The following is an 18,330-nucleotide window of genomic DNA, read 5'->3' on the forward strand; positions in this document are numbered from 1 at the left end:
TCAGTAACTTTCTTAGTATTACATTGATTGAATATCTGTATACAATAATGATCCTTTGATTTTGGACAAAAATATCTTCTGATTCTATAAAGTAGGTATACAAAGAATACAATGAAAAGTACATAAGAAAGAGACATGTAATGAATGCCATATTTTTGGAAATGATTAGGACTCTCAAGGCTATCTAATTCCTTTTCGAATGAATCTAAATGTAAACTAGCTTGTAATAGAGAATCCAAATTATTTACATCGTTTAATTTTGAATAAGGCAACCTGGTAAGTGTCTTGTTGACTCTATTTTTATTACAACAGTCATCGTCTACTAGATTAAAGTTAGAAATAATCTGTGAACTTACATTGAGAACAGCGTTTGACTGTGGCACGAACTGTAAGGTTTTAAAGAAAGCTTTACAGGTTTTAGGTATTGACAATAAGCCCGTGCCAAACAGAGTTTCATCAAAATTGTTTCCGTCGTTACTACAGGAAATATGACACTTGCCTGGCTCAGATAAAACAAAAATCCAGTTATTATTATTTATTTTATGAAATACTTGTACTGAGCCCTTTAATAGCTTAATTTCACAAGAACTAGGTAACTTACTTACTACTTCCGTAATTAAGATAGTCTCACAAATTGGGTTAACGACACTTGAAAAAACACTTTCTAACTCACACACATGGAATTTATCCGGAATCACTTTGCACTGATTTACACTACGCAACAGTGAATAGAACATATGATCGACTGTTATTGCTAAGTAAGGATGAGCGGGAGCAATAAGTGCAAACGTATCAGGTTGCGATACGTCATATGGGACAGGCATTGGAATCACGCGGTACAAAGTATATGTTTGCGGAAGTACGAGCGGGATTTTAATGACGATAATTATTTTGTTATTATGAAAATAAGAAATGATTCTAGAAATATCGATTAGTTCATGAACGTTTTGTAACGACAGGGATACCGGGAGTTCGTAATACCTTGGCATATTATTCCTATTTTGTTCAAGTTCGTTATATAATTGATGTGGACTAAGTATAGTTGGATGCAGTACATTCATTTTGCTGAATAAAATCGCATTATTGATATCTTCTATATCAAATGATAGTGAAATAATAATACTTTCAAGAGCACTTAATAGTGAATTAATGTTAGACTTAATTTCCAACTTATCATTAGAGTTGGAAATAAGTTGAAGTCCTTTATCAATGACCTCGAGATTTTTATTTAAACGTTGCTCATTTTCGTTTAATTTAGAGATAGAATTATTGAATGTAGTAATAGTTGACTTAATGACGTGAATATTATCTCTCATTAAATGCGCTAGTTGTTTTTCATCTGTTTCTACCTGATCAATTGCATTAGAGAACTTGAGAGCATCCTCTGCATCCAGAGTGCCGAAAAAAGTTTTAAGTAATGATCCGCCAGCGTCTATGAGACCGCGTTTGTATCTTTTATTACTATTAACTAAATACGAGACAGAGGAATACTTTTTAACATTGTTATCATGTTGATTTTGTAATGCTGACAACGCATTTAAACAATCTTGTTGGATTTTTGAAGAACTAAAATCTTTGCAATAAGTGTTTACTCTAGAAAATAATGATTCTACAATAGTAAAATGAGAATGTATTCTACTAATGTCTAGATAGGTTATGACGTTCCAGTTATCATTAGTGAATTTTAGATTATTAATTTTGTCGAAGTATAGGCCTGGACTCGTAGTTATTGGCGTGACAATTTGATGACACGAAGTTGATGGACCAAAGTGCCTGTAAAGATAAGTTCAGGTTATACCTTCGTCTATCGCCAGCTTTATTTCGTCATAATGATGACGCACGTGTCTCCGATTTATCAATAAAGTGACGGTGTGATTACCGTTTATTTTAACAATTTTAAAAGGGCCTTTCCACACAGGGGATAAGGCTTTGTTTTGCTTGTGGTGACACTTAAGATAGACTGAGTCACCAACGTTATACGTAACAGGCTTAGCATGAGAATCGTAAAGGCGTTTAGACCTTTCTTTAGATAACTGAATATTTTGTAGTGCTTTTTGCCTACTGTAGTATAATCTATGATTTAGTAATCTGACGTAGTCCGTGTAAGTGTTATTCTCTAGAGTATCAATAGATTTAGGAATATGTGGCTTAAAACCAAATAGCAATTCGAATGGTGAATAATTAGTAGTCGAATGAACATTGGAATTGTAAGAGAACATAGCTGTATTGAGATATAAGTCCCAGGTATGGGCATTTTCGTTCACAAATGGCCTTAAATATTCTTTAAGGGTGGCGTGACTCCTCTCTAGAGCGCCACAAGTTTGAGGATGATAAGGCGAAGCTAGAATGTGTTTTATTCCGAATAATTTTGTTAGCTGTTTGATGACCTCGGAAGTAAAATTAGTGCCTTGGTCAGTGATGATCATTTTAGGAATTCCGAGATGAGATATAAAATGAACTAATTTTTTAGCGGTTTCATCCGCAGAGCAAGTTAACAAGGGATAGGCTTGCGAGTATTTTGTAAGATCATCTTGAATGGTAAGAATGAATTTGTATTTAAATTCGTAGGTCTCTGGAAGAGGACCAACAATGTCAAGGAATATTTTTTCGAGTGGTTTTGTTGCGGTCGAAGTAATGATCATAGGCGCGCGATTAATTTGACGTAAGGGTTTATTAATCTGGCAGGATTTGCAGTTTTTAACGTAATCTTCGATGTCCTGCCGCATATTTTTCCACCAGTACATGGACTTTATCCTTTCGAGCATACGTGATACGCCAGGATGACCAGCCGTCGGTAAATCGTGATTGTCACGGAGTATCTTTTTGACTTCCTCAGGTGTAGGAAATAGAATAGAGTTCCTATAAATATTAACTTTGATGCCAGTGTCATGGAATACGTAGCCTATCATGTTGTAGATTTTTGTATAAGAAAGTTTAGTGAATGGATCAGAGAAATCTGAAATGGCAACTTCCTTCTCCTCTAAATACCAATATTTAACCATATCTCTATATTCGACTAATAGTCTGAAAATATCCTTATACGACATTTCATCATAGTGGTGAACGCGCACAAATAAATGTGTGAACAAATGCTTATCATTGGAAGTGCTGTATAAGGTATAAAGTTCACGTTCAATGTCACGAACGTTAGGTTGACTTGTAGATAAATCTATAATGTCCTTGCAATAAGGGACAGAATCATCTAAATCGACTGAGGTAGGATATGCAATTAATTTGCATTTGGCTTTCAACAATGATTCGTTGTATTCTTGTATAGTCGTATCAAAGCCAAAGTTAGGCTGTTTAGATAGTTTTAAGTATTTTTCATAAGTATCTGACGAGCATGGCGAAGGATTATCAAATGGCGACCTTGGAGAGTTAGAATCTGGAGGATTCGGAACATTTGAGTTCGGTGACTCATCCTCGATAGCGCACACCGGGCGATTTGAATTGTCAGTATCTTGTAACGGGAAACGCGACAGAGCGTCTGCGTTGCAATTTAATTTGCCCTGTTTGTGAACTATTTCATAATCATACTCTTCTAATTTTAGGCGCCAGCGTATTAATCTAGAACCAGGGTCTTTAACATTGAATAGCCAAACTAAGGGCTTGTGATCAGTGACGATTTTGAACCTATAGCCGAATAGATTCCCTATCTATTCGGCTATAGGTTCACGAAACGAAACGTTTTAACACCGAAAAGGATGGCTAAGAGTTCTTTCTCGGTTGTCGAGTAGTTGCCCTCAGCTTTGTTTAATGTTCGCGATGCGTATGCGATAGGCTTATCCTTGCCTATTTCACCTTGAGATAATATGGCGCCTTACGGCGTAGTTAGAAGCATCGGTAGTCAACAGAAACGGTCGCGAGAAATCTGGATATTGTAATAGGGGCGCCGTTGTCAATTTTTGTTTTAGTATATTAAAAGCATTTTCTTGCTCTGATGACCATATAAAAGAAACGTCCTTTTTTAAAAGCGAAGTTAAAGGTTTAGTTATTTTGGAAAAGTTCTCGATGAATCGCCTATAATAGCCGACTAGGCCTAGGAAAGATTTTATATCTTTCGGGTTTTTAGGAGTTGGAAATTGAGTGACGGCCTTGATTTTATCTGGATTAGGACACACACCTTTATCAGTAATTATATGACCTAAATAGGCTACTTCGCGTCGTAAGAATTCGCATTTTGCGGGCTGTAATTTGAGATTGTATTCACGAAACCTATCAAAGATTAGTTTGAGCTTATCAATATGGGATTGGAGATTTTGGCTGTAGATGATACAATCGTCTAGGTAGACATAACAGTGAAGGCCTTGAAGGCCAGATAGCACTGTGTTCATCAGTTTTTGGAACGTAGCCGGTGCATTTTTTAATCCGAAGGGCATTCGTGTGAATTCGTAATGCCCAGATACTTCGTTGCCCACAACGGTGAAGCCGGTTTTAGATGCGTCCTTGGAATTTAGTTTAATTTGGTGGAAGCCGCTGACGAGGTCTAACGTGCTAAAATATTTCGAGTGGCCCAACTGATCCAAGATATCTGTGATCAAAGGGATAGGATAAACTTCGGTGACTGTCACGTCATTTAGTTTCCTATAGTCAATGACCAGCCTCCATTTCTGTTTACCCGTAGCGTCTACTTTCTTGGGCACTACCCAGATTGGGGCGCTCCAAGGTGACTTGGAAGGACGAATGATATTTTGGTCTATCATATTTTTTATTTGGGACTCGACTTCACCTTTGTGACACTCGGGGAAACGATATGACTTTACATGAACCGGAGCAGCGTTACCGGTGTTTATAGAATGCTCAATGGCAGTGGTATGTGTCAAAGGCTCGCCCTCGAGGTAAAAAATATCAGTATATTCTGAACAACACTCTAAGAGCATCTTTGTCTCTTCAGGATTGAGGTGTTCAGTTCGAATGAGATCTAGGACTTGTTGCGATCTATCATTAGAGATATTGAAAAGATTATTTATGTTTTGATAATCGACATTACTAAGAGACGCGGACGAAACGATTTCGGGCTCGTATGGAAGTAAATGTACATAATAATCTTTAAATACGATTTCCGACTCGGTAGTATTGAGCACCGAAATATTGATACAGTGATTAGGTTTAACTGTAACTATACAGTTTGCTAAGTAGACTCCCTCTGAGTATATATGATCAAGGACTAGAGCATCTTTCATGTGCTCTAGTTCATCTAAGGAATTCGAAATAGGACATTCAACTATTATCTCAGAGCGAGGTGGAATGACGTAGACTGGACGATTGAAGTTTAGAGGTATGAGATGGCCTCGAATTAGTAAAGAATTTTGGGAGTATTTGACATCACAATCGAGTTTCCTCAAGAAATCGTTGCCTAGAATACCATCGTAATTAAGTCTAACTCTATCACTAACAGCGTTAAGTGTATAGCTAAAATAAAGTTTAGAATTAGTAGGAAAAGTATACTCAAAATCGATTTGGAATGATCCCAATGTTTCGTAGTGAGAGTCGTCTTCACTCAGACCCTTGAGTTTGATTTTATCGTTTGATAAGTGTGGAGTTATAGTAAAATTTTGTAACTTCACAATGCTAACACTAGCTCCAGTGTCAATTAAGAAGCAGAGAGGCTTGTTCGCGTAATTTGTATTTAGAAATATATAAGGCAATGCTACATTGTAAGTTTTAATTTCATGAATCGGAATGCTCTCAGGCTCTTCCGATTGACTCAACGAAGCAGAGATTCCTTTCGGAATGTGTTGAGATGAATCTAGTTTGTGTTGGCCTTCGTTTCGGGGCTGGTTACCCTGTTGCATGACCACACGAGTTTGTAACGACCGACTTTCGGTTTGGGGCTGGCTACCCTGCTGCATAGTCGGATATAAAAGGGAAGTAGAAAGGTCTCCGTTTCGGGGCTGGCTACCCTGTTGTATGACCTGTGGAAATTGTAATGACCGACCTTCATTTTGGGGCTGGCTACCCTGTCGCATGATCGGATGTAAATGAGAAGTAGAAAGGTCTCCGTTTCGGGGCTGGCTACCCTGTTGTATGACCCGTGGAAATTGTAATGACCGACCTTCATTTTGGGGCTGGCTACCCTGTCGCATGATCGGGTTTAAATTCGATTTTGTAGATTTAGTAAAAGAATTTGTAGAGTTAGTAATTAATGATTTTGTATTACGAAATTGCAAAGTGCCTTTCTCACGGTCGGGCGTTGTGCGGCACGGAAACGACACCCGACTTTTTAGTTTAAATCAGCATTTTCCGCTCCGTCCCACGGTTCGACAGAATCGGGTAACGTTGCGACATTATGTTGAGTTGCAGAATTATTGGAATCGTATTGTTTATTTAAGTTGTTATGTTTTCGTTTGTATCATTGTGAAATATCATGCCCCGGGTATTTGCAATATCTGCATATTATAACGCCCGGTGGCTTATTAACTTGGTGAGGTCCATTTCTTGAGAATTGAGATTGAGGCTGTGGAAAACGTTTTTTATTTAGGCATTCACTCTCTAAGTGGCCTGATTTTTTACAAAATTTGCAATGTTTAGAAATTTTTGCAGAGACGTTAAAGGTAAAATTGCGTATCTTTTCTTCTTCAAGTGCAATGTTTATAGCCTCATTAAGATTTTTAGGGTTACGACACCTCACCATGTTGCTAAGCCCCGGATTTAAGCCGAAGTTGAATGTGTAAAGGGCAAGATCCTCTGTCATAGCAATCCTTCCTGATAGATCTTTCTTAGTAGTCATAGAGTTATGTATCTCTGTTTGCATGTCCGTTAAACAAGTTTCTAAACGTAACGCGAATTGCGATACTGATTCGTTGGGCTGCTGTTTACATGACTGCAGCTCAAAGAATAGGTGGCTATAATGCTTCCTTTCTCCAAAGTTCTGACGCAGGAATGATTGCAATGATTCAAAATCATCAAAGATTTTATTTGAACAAGCTATTTGGGCCTTGTCTCGTAATTTAGACAAAATGTATTTTAAGATTAACTTCTTTTGGCTCTCTGAGGCAAGATTTAGCGCATTTTGGCAATTTGTTAAGAATGCCGGTAAAGTTTCACGATCTCCTCGGTATATATCAATAAAGTCACATAAAATCTTAAGAGGGTTTTATTATGTATTGTTAAGTGTGCAATAAAGAATAAGAATGAGGGTATTGTTCACTGAGAGACACTTCGGGCTTGGACATTTTGAAAAATAGCTTAATCTAGGATTATATAGAAATCACAATTAGAGGTTGTAAGATATTGAACTTTAAAGGAATAAGATTTGGTAAGTTTGTTTAAAATAAATGTTTAGAAATTGTAGGATTTGGTATTATCTGAAATAGAAGTAGGATTAGCAATAACAAGCGATAAGATATTCTACTCACAGCAGCACGGCGAGTAGGAGTGTGGAGTACATCGCAGACTTCGTAGAGATGACCAGGTAAGTTGAACACACCAAACACCAACGACGGCAGCAAGACCAGATGGTAGTGGAGCTTTTGTGGTAAGTAGCTCTAAGCCAGGACGCGCCGCAGCACGTCAGCGAGAGCAGAGAAGGCGTCGGTGACGTGGTAAGTCAGCAATGACGAGCTGACAAGACTCAACTTCCAGGATGGATAAATTCAAGACGCCAGAGTTCAACGTGAAGGAGTCTCTATACGGTTAGCGCTAGAGTTTCAGAGACAGCGCTGTCGATATAATCACTTCACACAAAAGGGGTTGTAGACGCAGAGTCTGACGCACAGAATTTGTAGATACAGAGTTTGTAGACACAGAGCTTGTAGACACAGAGTTTGTAGACACAGAGCTTGTAGACACAGACACAGAGTTTATAGTAGACACATAGTCCAGACTATCACTCGCGTAACGCGTAATGGAATACCAGCACGATCGATACTGGTATCCCACTTCTGACACCACTGTTACGGGGTGGGTCTGGATAGGCTTTTTAAAAAAGAAAACTTTAAATAGAACTAGAAAAAACTTTAATTAAAAAAAAGGTCTACAAAAGAAAAGCCTATATCCGCGACGACGTTCAATACCACACTGACTAAACCCGGTATAATTCCTAAGTTATTCCAATACGCTGAGTCAGTGGAAAACATGGGAAACAAGTGCTGCAGCGTCAGCTGTTTATTACTGTATTCTTATTAGTGTTATTTAATATATAACAGGACCCTCTGTTAACCATCCAAAAAAATAAAATACATAACAACATTCCATGAAAACTTCTCATAAAATAATATTTTGATTAAAATTAAACACGACCTCGAAAACCTAGTTTACAAATGTTCCAGAACAATCTATTCGCAAATGACAATAAACTGTAAGTTCCAGCGGAAAGGCCCGAGTTCGAAGCTCGATAGTTGCTCAACTTTGTTGCGTTATGAAATTAGGTTTGTTTTAAAATTGTTGGACTTTTGTTCTGTGCTGTTAATGTTCAACAGTGTGCTCAACAATGTTGGAAGTGGAGGTATAGTGACGTTATTTTGTTGTTAATTAGTTTTAAACTGCAGATATTTAATTTAGATGCCATATTTAAGATTCTCTGTTCGATGCATTCAGAGGTCGCAATTTTTCAATTTATTATGTAGCTCTTTGCTTTTATTTTATTTTTTTGTAAAAAAATCTGCACGAGTATAAAATGTTTAAGTACTAATAAACTGTTCTAGCTTATAAAAACAAAAAAAAAACTATTATATATTGCACAGACGAAAGAGACTGGCCCCACGAGACAGGGTATCCCAGAGTGGGGTTCAGTGTCATCTATATGATAGATGTACTTGTTTAGAAAAATAAAGCAGTTTTTTTTTTCTTAGTCATCATTCCTATACCCAACATCAAAAAATCTATTGAAAACCTCGGATACCTAGCGTTACCCCTTCTCAGACCGACCGCACCAAGCGTTGCGTAACCTTATCATGCAACCCGTGCGGCTGTCACCAAAAGGGATATTGATTATGATATTTTCCCCTATTGATATAAAAAAAATCTTAATTGTTAATTTCAGAGAAACAGAAAAGTATTAATTTAATACTATGCAAATACTTTGTGCACTTTCTCAGTGTTTTGTTTGAGCATTAATAAGTGCTCGGCGACCGTCTATTGAATTTGCTTATAAACTTTTACTTGAGAGTTTCATACTGTTTTGCATGTTCTGTTAAATTAAATTGTATATAATGTGGCAGTTGTAAGCGGAATGAGGAGTTTAAGTATGGTAAAATATCTGAAATAACATTGAAATTGATAACTTGACATAGGTAATAACTCGTTAGTACCTATATCAGTCTTCTTGTCGTTCTTACTATCAACTGAGCTGCAGGTTTGATTACCTAACAAGCGTTACAGTTTAGTTTCGTGTCCCGCTTGTGATCTATCCGTCGTGTCGGATGGCCGTCCCATCAGGCTATGAGAGTGAAGGATTATAGTTCGGCCATTCAGAGAATGCGTTCCTGACACGTCGCGATTGAACTGACGACGTAACTTTGCAATGGCGTTGCAGTTACGATAAAAATATTTTTGCTGGTTGTTTACCGTTTTAACAATTGAGGAGCATTAAAACAACATTATTATATCAATAATCAATGAATGTAGTTACGTCGTCAGTTCAATCGCGACGTGTCAGGAACGCATTCTCTGAATGGCCGAACTATAGTGAGTGCACATGTGTCCAAGCAAATGCTCGTGAACTATAATAAGTATGTACTGCGCAGCTGGCTAATCTGTGAATGTCGAAATCGGCCTAGGGTGTCTTTATAAATTGATTTTTTCAAGGTTGTCTTCTAAATCATAGCAAAACGAGCAACGTCAGGGGCAAAGTATTTGTTGTAAGCTACATGCTTGTTTATATATATACTATTGCTTTATATGAAAAGTAATAAAAGTATCAAGATTCCTCTTTGAAAAACAAGTTAACGTCTGAGTACTAATATTTTTTCGCTCAAACGACTTTGTGACTACTAATAAAAATTATTGGTTTGTTTGTGTATGTTAATCTCAAGAAGTAGACCTAGAAGGGGAAATAAATTCTTTTTGTAGCCTTATTGACTTATCATAGCAATAAACTGACTAGAGATCAATCAAGGCAAAGCAAAGTAGAAAAGTAGATAATTTCGGTTGCTTATATTTTTCTATCCTCAAAAGAAACAAAAAAAATCCAAAAAAAAAATATGCCCATGGTGTCATCCTCGTTCCAAAGGAACTACTTAGGACTCCCGAAAGTCAGTAAATTACCTTGATAAATAATTTAATTGAAGAAAAAGTCACTTAACAACAAAACGGTGCAAGATATAGTCACCTTATGCAATCGATAAAAAAATCTCAGATACGTACAACAAACCAAGTGCAAGAAAGTTAGCAAATAAAATAAATCAATTCATTATAACTCGTTCAGCATCGAGGCATAAAGAAAATTAAATCCACATCTATATTTCATTAACAGCTAAATGACACGTGTAGTTTTCCTAACACGTGTATCATGTATGACTAACTAATTAATAATTCTTAACGACTTCAGACTTATTGTTCATGAAGGTTTCTCACCACAGTGCCATAGATAAACTATACTAATATTATAAAGCTAAAGAGTTCATTTGTTTGAATGCTCAATCAGAGCACAAGAACTATTAGTATAATATACTATATACTATACATATTATGTAAATTAGTATAGTATATGTATAAAGTTAGGATATGGATAATTTTATGTATTAGTTTATAAGTATTGTTACGAATGATACATGTGTACCTATTTGTATTTCCAAGGGCCCTAGTTGCCTAAAATAAAGGAAATAAATAAATAAATTAGATACCTACTGATTTTTAAGCAAGCGTGTAGGGACTTTATTCACATGGTGACATCTGGGGGAAATTCTCTCAACGTTACACAGCCGATTTATTCAGAAGGAAGACTTTTTATCGGGTAAGCGGAGTACTTCCCTGGCGACGTGTTTGAAGCATTGGGTGGAAGGTATTAAACGCATGAAAAAATCAAAGAAGTGCTTGTTAGATCTATCTAACAATAGATACTAACAAAATCCCATCAAATAGATCAAATTATCCACCATTCACGAACAAAGACAGCACAATTTAGTCAGTCAATATCCCAAAATACATTGCATTTAAATCCTCTATTCAATTCACTAACTTCAGTCTACTCGTGTCCATAAGGCTTAAACACTTAGAGGACCCGCATACGACAAACTTTTAGTCGGCCGATAGTTTGTTTGGGCTCATAAATCAAAATGAAGATGAATGGTAGTACACACATTACAAAGAAAGGGTATTTAGTCGGTATCAGACCAACTGAAAACTTTGATTGGCATCAATATTTCCTTTAAACAAAATGATTCCAATCATTTTTTTTGATGGGATATGATGAAATTACCCCTCCCGCTGTGGTTGCAGCGTGAGGGAGTGTCAGACTCTTACTGACTAAAACCCACCATGTTCCTTCTTAAGCCCTTTATGTACCGTAGCCACGGTAACTCTTTAGAACAATCCCGCAACCCCAGCAGATTGTCAACCATCAGGTCAACCATCGGCCGACTATTAAGTCTTTTGTGTGCTACTCCTAAACTAGGACATTGAAGCATTTAGAAAGTTTGTACCGAACTGTTTTCACAGGTGGTCCTTTCAATTTATGTAAGCGCCATCTATTGGTGAGAAACTGTACTAATCCATGCAAGCGTAGAACTTCGTGTTTAATCCGACGGAATGGTGATAGTTGGAACTTCGCAAGTTTATTTTGTAGCTGAAGGTTTGTCTTTCATAGAGTAAGCTTATTAAAAGTTATGCGGAATCTTGTAATTTTATGCTATGGTGAGTTTGGATTAAAATATTTATTGTAATAATAGTAGCTTTAACCTTTATCTGCGTTCCAAGGGAACTTCTTCCTTCACCAGGATAAAAAAGTAGCTTATGTACTTTTCCAGGGTACTTCCTATCTCTGCACTGTTCTGGTTCAGCCTTTTCATCGTAATTTCGTTACACAAAGACAGAATTACTGTCACATTTTTAATATGAATAAGGATTACACGGAAGCAGAACTCCAAACAGCTAATTAATCAATACTGTTACAGCCTTTTTTATCGTTCCACTGCTGGGCAAAGGCCTCCTCTCACACGAAGAAGGTCTGAGCATTAAAATCACCACGCTTGCTCAATGCGGGTTGGTGATTTCAGACTATATCAATACATCTTGGACTAATTAGTAACTTAATGCTCCTCAATTATTTCCGTGTAAACAGTATTAATGCGAAAATCGATATTTCCATTAAAGGTTTAATACTGAATTCAAAGGTATGACGATATTGAAGCGGTACGAAGTGGGTCAGTACCTTTATCAAAATGGGGTCGGTTATTTATAAAAGCTATTTTCAGAATTGGTCTTTCATGGTACGTGGTGTTTTCAATTTTGCAACTTTAAAATACTTGGTTGTATGTAATGGATTGTACTTGGTTGTTGTATGTAATTTGCCCCAAAGAATCTTACTAGATTCTTTGGGGCAAAGCTTACGGCTTGCTCACCATGTGGTAAGATAAGAAAGGGTGAAAAATTAAAAAAAAATCGTTTTTGAGTTACTTTTGGTTTCAACCAGTAAAATCATTTTAATTTGTGTAGCCATTGAGAATTTGAAAAGTGTGATATTACTAGCCACTGAATTTCTTGCATATTTTTTTTAATACTAAGTATTTCTTTTTCAAATAAAAAAATACAATTTATGAAAACACCTATTTATATTGAAACGCATATACAAAAAGTTCATTTCTTTGTCTAGCCACAAGATAGCAAAGAAAAACAAAACACGAGTGTTCCATTTTTAAAACTAAAATATTCTTTATAAGATCTGTCGCAGTTTTAAAAATAAACGTTAGACCTTCTTTTGTTTATAGAACTAAAAAAAAAAGAAAACAGGTGAGTTCCATTTGTTTTCTCATAAAAAAATATAACTAAGATAGAATTTTAGAGAAAAATTGTATCGGATAAATAATTTACACGCTCTATTAAGCTTATTGATTGAATTTGAAAGTAATTAACTTGGCGAGGATTACGGAAAATAGCAATTCAATTGTGTAACGGAGAGGAATAAAATAATTGACCAACACAATATTGTATTAAATCTGTACCTATTAATATATTAAGATAAATGTTTTGATTGTTTGTTTGTACCCTAAAGGCTCCAAAAAACTGAACCGATTTGAAAAATTCTTTCAGAGTTCGAAAGCTACACTCTTCCTGAGTAACACAGGTAATATTTTATCCCATTATGGACAGTAGTTTCCACGGAACGCGAGTGAAAACGCTGAAAAATGGCTAGTATTTAATATAAAAACGGTAAATACTGGTGCAAGAAAATGAACCCCTATGTAGTATAAAAAATAGGTAATCTTTTTTCAGGGGCTTAAGTAATAAAATGCGAACAGCACACCTGGTTTTGGCCTGAACAAAATCTAGTCTGGCAGCTAGCCAAAGTCTAGCCTGGATATAGTGGTGCTTCTTATATAAGAGGGATTTTTACCTCTACTTAGTTGTTGAAGATTTTGTTAAAGGATTGCATATTGCTTGGCTAAGTTTATATTAAACTTTGAACATGAACTGAATAATAATTACGGTAAGCAAGTTATTTTATTAGTGCATAATTCCTTATTTCACTTACAACCAGTTTCTTCATCAAAAGTTAAAGCCAAAGTAAAAGTCAAAGTAACGTCTAAAGTAAAAGTAACGGTCAAATTCAATTTTTCTATTAGTTTTGCTGTCACTTTAGCCTTGAAAAATCGTATTTGACCGTTACTTTTACTTTAGACATTACTTTAACTTTTGATGAAGAAACTGGCCGTTAATCTTGTGTATCTCTTTGAAAAATGTAAATATCACAATTCCAAACAAACATAAGAATCCTTGAATTATTTCTTCATCAAAAAAGACTAAAAATAAATGTTTGGCAATGACCCTCCAATTAGGCTACAACGTGTGTCTTGAGGGTCCCAGTTGAAACCGAATTGAAACCTAACCTATTGTAAACATGCCTAAAAAGCCACAAACTGAAAAAGTAGTCAAAAATTCCATTAACCAGTTAACCGTTAACCGACCAATTAAATTAACTGCGAAAAATGTAATCAGCGGTCACCGGGTTAGGGAATTAAGAATTCACTGGGCGGTCAACCTTTTGACGTGATCAACGACCCAACTCAGGTTATTTCGAAAAGCGGTCAAATTTACCAGTTTCTGCGTGATTAAAATTTAATTTTGTTCTGTAATGGACGGCCTACCTTCTAACTAGTTACTCTTGTGGTTTGGTTAAGTTTACCATGTGTTTAGTTAGTTAAAATAAGGTTTGTAAATGAGGTTATTTTGAATAATGATTGGTACATATAAACATGTTTACTTGGCTGGTGGGGCTAACTGAACGTGTATAAAAGGTGTCTAGATATTACTATATACCTACTCATTTATCTGGTTCAATAAAGAAAACTTTAGTATTTAAAAATAGGCCATGAAACAATTGACGTTATGAAATAAGTAAAATAAAGTCTTCCTGGGATTTCCAAAAGGATGGAAAAATTTATATATGACAAAAATACGGCCAAATGTAAAGGTGAACAAAAGATGGCCATGTCATACAACTTTTCCGCAGATTTTTTTGTTTTTAATTACGAAAAGAAAAACAGATGATCCGTAATTTTGCAAGAATTTCCCAAAGAATTTAATATTCCCATCTTTTATATCACAGCAGTACAACAGACACGAGCCCACCTTAATCCTAAGATTTTAATATAAACAAACAAACCGTCAGTATTTAATGTAACCCCGGCTCTCTCATTAACTCGAGGATAGACATTAGCTTCATTCAGGCGGCTCTCGATACGGTAAAGCTCGAGGGAGCCTGTTGCCTTCATTTGTTATTTAGCCTTTTGATCTGGGCGAATCAGTGGTGACAGTTCTTTGTGATGTATTTTTAGGTTAATTAACTAATTAGTGTAGTAAATTGGTTCCAGATACTGTTCAAAGCTGCTTTGACGTACACTTATTAACAAGGCGTAGGTAAGGCAAAATTATCATGGGAGATTTTTTAATTCTGAGCTGATAAATCAAACTGCAAAAATATTTACTATGTAAATGAATTTTAAATATGGGCATTTCACTCTGGTGATATAAAAGACTCACATATGCACCATATTGAAACTAAGAGGTTATTTGCGCGATGTAACGCGGCAATGGTTCACAAAGAGCTCCAAAAGGAACAAATGGGGTTTTCAAGATCTCTTAAATAGAAAGAAAAATGCTTAATATCCGATAAATAATAGCTAAAAGATATTTTTTTATTCTTAACATCAAATAATTATATACAAGCTGTTGATTTGCATCCGTGCCATATTCAAGGAGGTAATTATGCTAATGATTCTCGACCCAAATCAACAAAAAAATTGGTACGTAATTTTTGTATTTAATTTTTTTTTTGGAATTCCGTAAATGTCATCTAGCCTTATTTAAACTTGGCGCGTGTGTTACTGGCCTTAAAACCGTGCTGCGCCCTCACACAAACGCAAACACAAAGCATACGTAACGGTCATTCATAAATTTCATTCATAAAATTGGATTACTTCTGAAATACCACGACATTACAATGACAAAAAAAGCAGTGCATATTAGCTATTTCCCGTCTACTGTAATTCCAATCGATTATTTACGTATTTTATGTCCTCCTCCTGAACTATGGCACAAATGCAAATCAACACCTTGTATATTATAAATTATTAATATTGTAAAATAAGATCTAATACACATACTTATACTACGTACTATGTAATCAAAATTGTGTTTCTCATACAATACCTGCAACAAAGTTATCTCAGTACTTATCTAAAGTAGTATCATATTGTTTCCTTATCGTTTGCATTAGATAGTACGTTCACGTGTAGTGTTATCAATAAATATCGGATTTTCCGAGAAAACGCGGAATAATTTAATATTCATAAAGTACTTTCAGTTGGCTCGGTTCTGTAGTATTTTCGTAGTATTGCATTTTTATTTTTTCTGTTACGTATTCGTGGAAATTATTGAAACTATTTCGTATGTACGCGTTATTAATAAATACTAATAATGTTGTTTAAATTTGTCCCTAAAAATGATATTTTTTTACCATCTAGACATATTTGGCTAAGTATTAACATAAAAAAGAAAACTATTAAAGAGCACCAATAAGTTACTCCCCATAGCTTCTAGTTAAGTCTCATTATGAAATTATTTTACACTCCACTTAAAACAGAACCAACTTGGTGATAAACCATAACAAAAACAGCCTCTATAGAGAAAATTACTCAAATATTCACTTCCTGGATTTTACCTTGTATTTTGGATATCTCACTTTTGAACTCCGAATGACATTTAAAAGGACGGGGGCGTCTCATTTTTGATTCACCTTCACCAAACAAATGACGATTCGGTTTGTCGTTTCGTTCTGAACTATTGTTGAGTGAATGTGAACTGAACACAGCTTTATTATTTTTTTTAAAGCACTATTGGAAACTCTTTGACATATTGCATGTTTTTTTTAGAACTGTTATTTCCTGTGTCATGAATGAGATTGTATATTTTGCAAAATGTTTGCAAATATCAGATTCAAAAGCTTTTGTCAAAGGTCAGAGAGTATTTGCTGTGGTTTAACTAATAAATAAGCTTTGTAGATATCCATTATGAAGACCTATTCATATTTTATTAAAGTAAATATGGAAGAAAAATCCTACCCAAATACACATTTTCAGGTACTTCTTAAAACTTTATCTTTCATGCATTCACACTTGACATTTATTTTAGACTTTATGTGACCCCTATTTACTGAGTGTATACTTATCTAAAAATTAAAAAAATATTATTCATTTCTCACCTGTACAACATCCTCTCCTGCCTTTCAGCTTCCAAATAGATCCTGTAGTACATATACAGCATGATGACTCCAGGTATCCAAAAACTAACACTACTCGAAATCACAGCGTACACTTTATTCACGGTAAAACTGCACACATTTGGGAACCTCTTTCTAAAGTTCAAGTGGTCTTCTGTCGTGTACCAACCCATGAAGATTGGGAGAAAGGAGACCAGAGCTGGACTGCACCAGACTACTGCTAACATGATCCCAAGTTTCGCTGTCGTCATTATCAAAGGGTAGTCCAAAGGTTGGACTATTGCGTAGTATCGATCCACACTGATGCAACAAAGGTGCAATATCGAAGCTGACGAAAAATATACATCCAAAGAGTTCCATACATCGCACATGAAATAACCAAATAGCCATTCCCCGTTGGTGATTTCCACACTGAAGTTAAAACACATTGCCCATATAGCTACTAGCATATCAGCCAATGCTAGGGATACTACGAAGTAGTTCGTTATCACTCGTAACTTTCTGTGCCTCATTACTGAAACTATGACTAACAAATTCCCAAATATTGCCGCTAATATAATAAAGAGCATTATAAGACATTTTAGTATGACCAAAAACACTATTAGCGGGTCATCTTCGAATTGATTTGAGTACACTAAGTCATTGGTCGTTTCGTTCACTTCCAAAGTCTTGTTGACGTAAATGTCAGTGAGATACATGGATGTTGATAAGTCGGCTATGTCCAAAGTAAAATTGTCTGGTTCGAAGACGATATCCACTTTCATGTTTCACATATTTTCAGGTCATGTTTGCTTGTAGTTCGGGAGTTCTTCTGTGTAGTTCCGGAGTTGTAATTTTCATTGTTGGCTCCTGAAAAAGAAATGGTATTTTAGTTGGTTTTGTCCTTGAATATTGGAAAAGGTCGCAAGGGATTATTGTTAGGAGTTTTACGCCGTTTTGACATCAAACAGTCGCCTGTTTTTGATCAAAGGTAAATCCGCAGTTTTTCTTTTGAAAGGAACTGTAGTACTTTTCTATTGTTCACGTGAACGTGAGAAAGGTACAAGATTATTTTGTATGTTTTCTTAAAATGTTACCGTTTTTGTTTTTAGGTCGCTTTTCCTTGTGTTTTTTGTAATCATGGAAATTGTATGAATGAATAAATTCGATGATAAGTCAAATTGTGAATATTATAAGCTTTCTCCTAAAATTTTATTTTGAACTGTTTCTAATTTTTGTACCTCGTAGATCAACGCAGTCTAGACTTTAAGTATAAGGGTGGATGCAGCAACAAAATTACAGCCTTTACACAGGAGAGCAAACATGAATAATTTTAAAATATTTTTCCTACATTATGAATGCAAAATCTTGTTAAAAGTAATTAACTTATATCACAATACAGTACATTAACAGTTACATACATCAACTTACACTACCTTTTTCAATATAATTAAGTTTCCATAAAAATATAACGT

At 35.5% G+C, this 18,330-nt stretch overlaps 1 protein-coding gene across 1 annotated transcript in view; it reads right to left on the reverse strand.

Moving 5' to 3' along the window:
* Positions 1-18,330, reverse strand: part of LOC124641933 (octopamine receptor beta-1R-like) — a 95,938-nt gene that overhangs the window by 24,327 nt on the left and 53,281 nt on the right. Inside the window, exon 2 of the mRNA XM_047180197.1 lies at positions 16,859-17,725. Coding sequence (XP_047036153.1) covers positions 16,859-17,640 — 782 coding nt within the window. The 5' untranslated portion in view covers positions 17,641-17,725. The remainder of the gene's footprint in view (positions 1-16,858; positions 17,726-18,330) is intronic.

Source organism: Helicoverpa zea, chromosome 23, assembly GCF_022581195.2.
Source record: "Helicoverpa zea isolate HzStark_Cry1AcR chromosome 23, ilHelZeax1.1, whole genome shotgun sequence".
Lineage (NCBI taxonomy): Eukaryota > Metazoa > Arthropoda > Insecta > Lepidoptera > Noctuidae > Helicoverpa > Helicoverpa zea.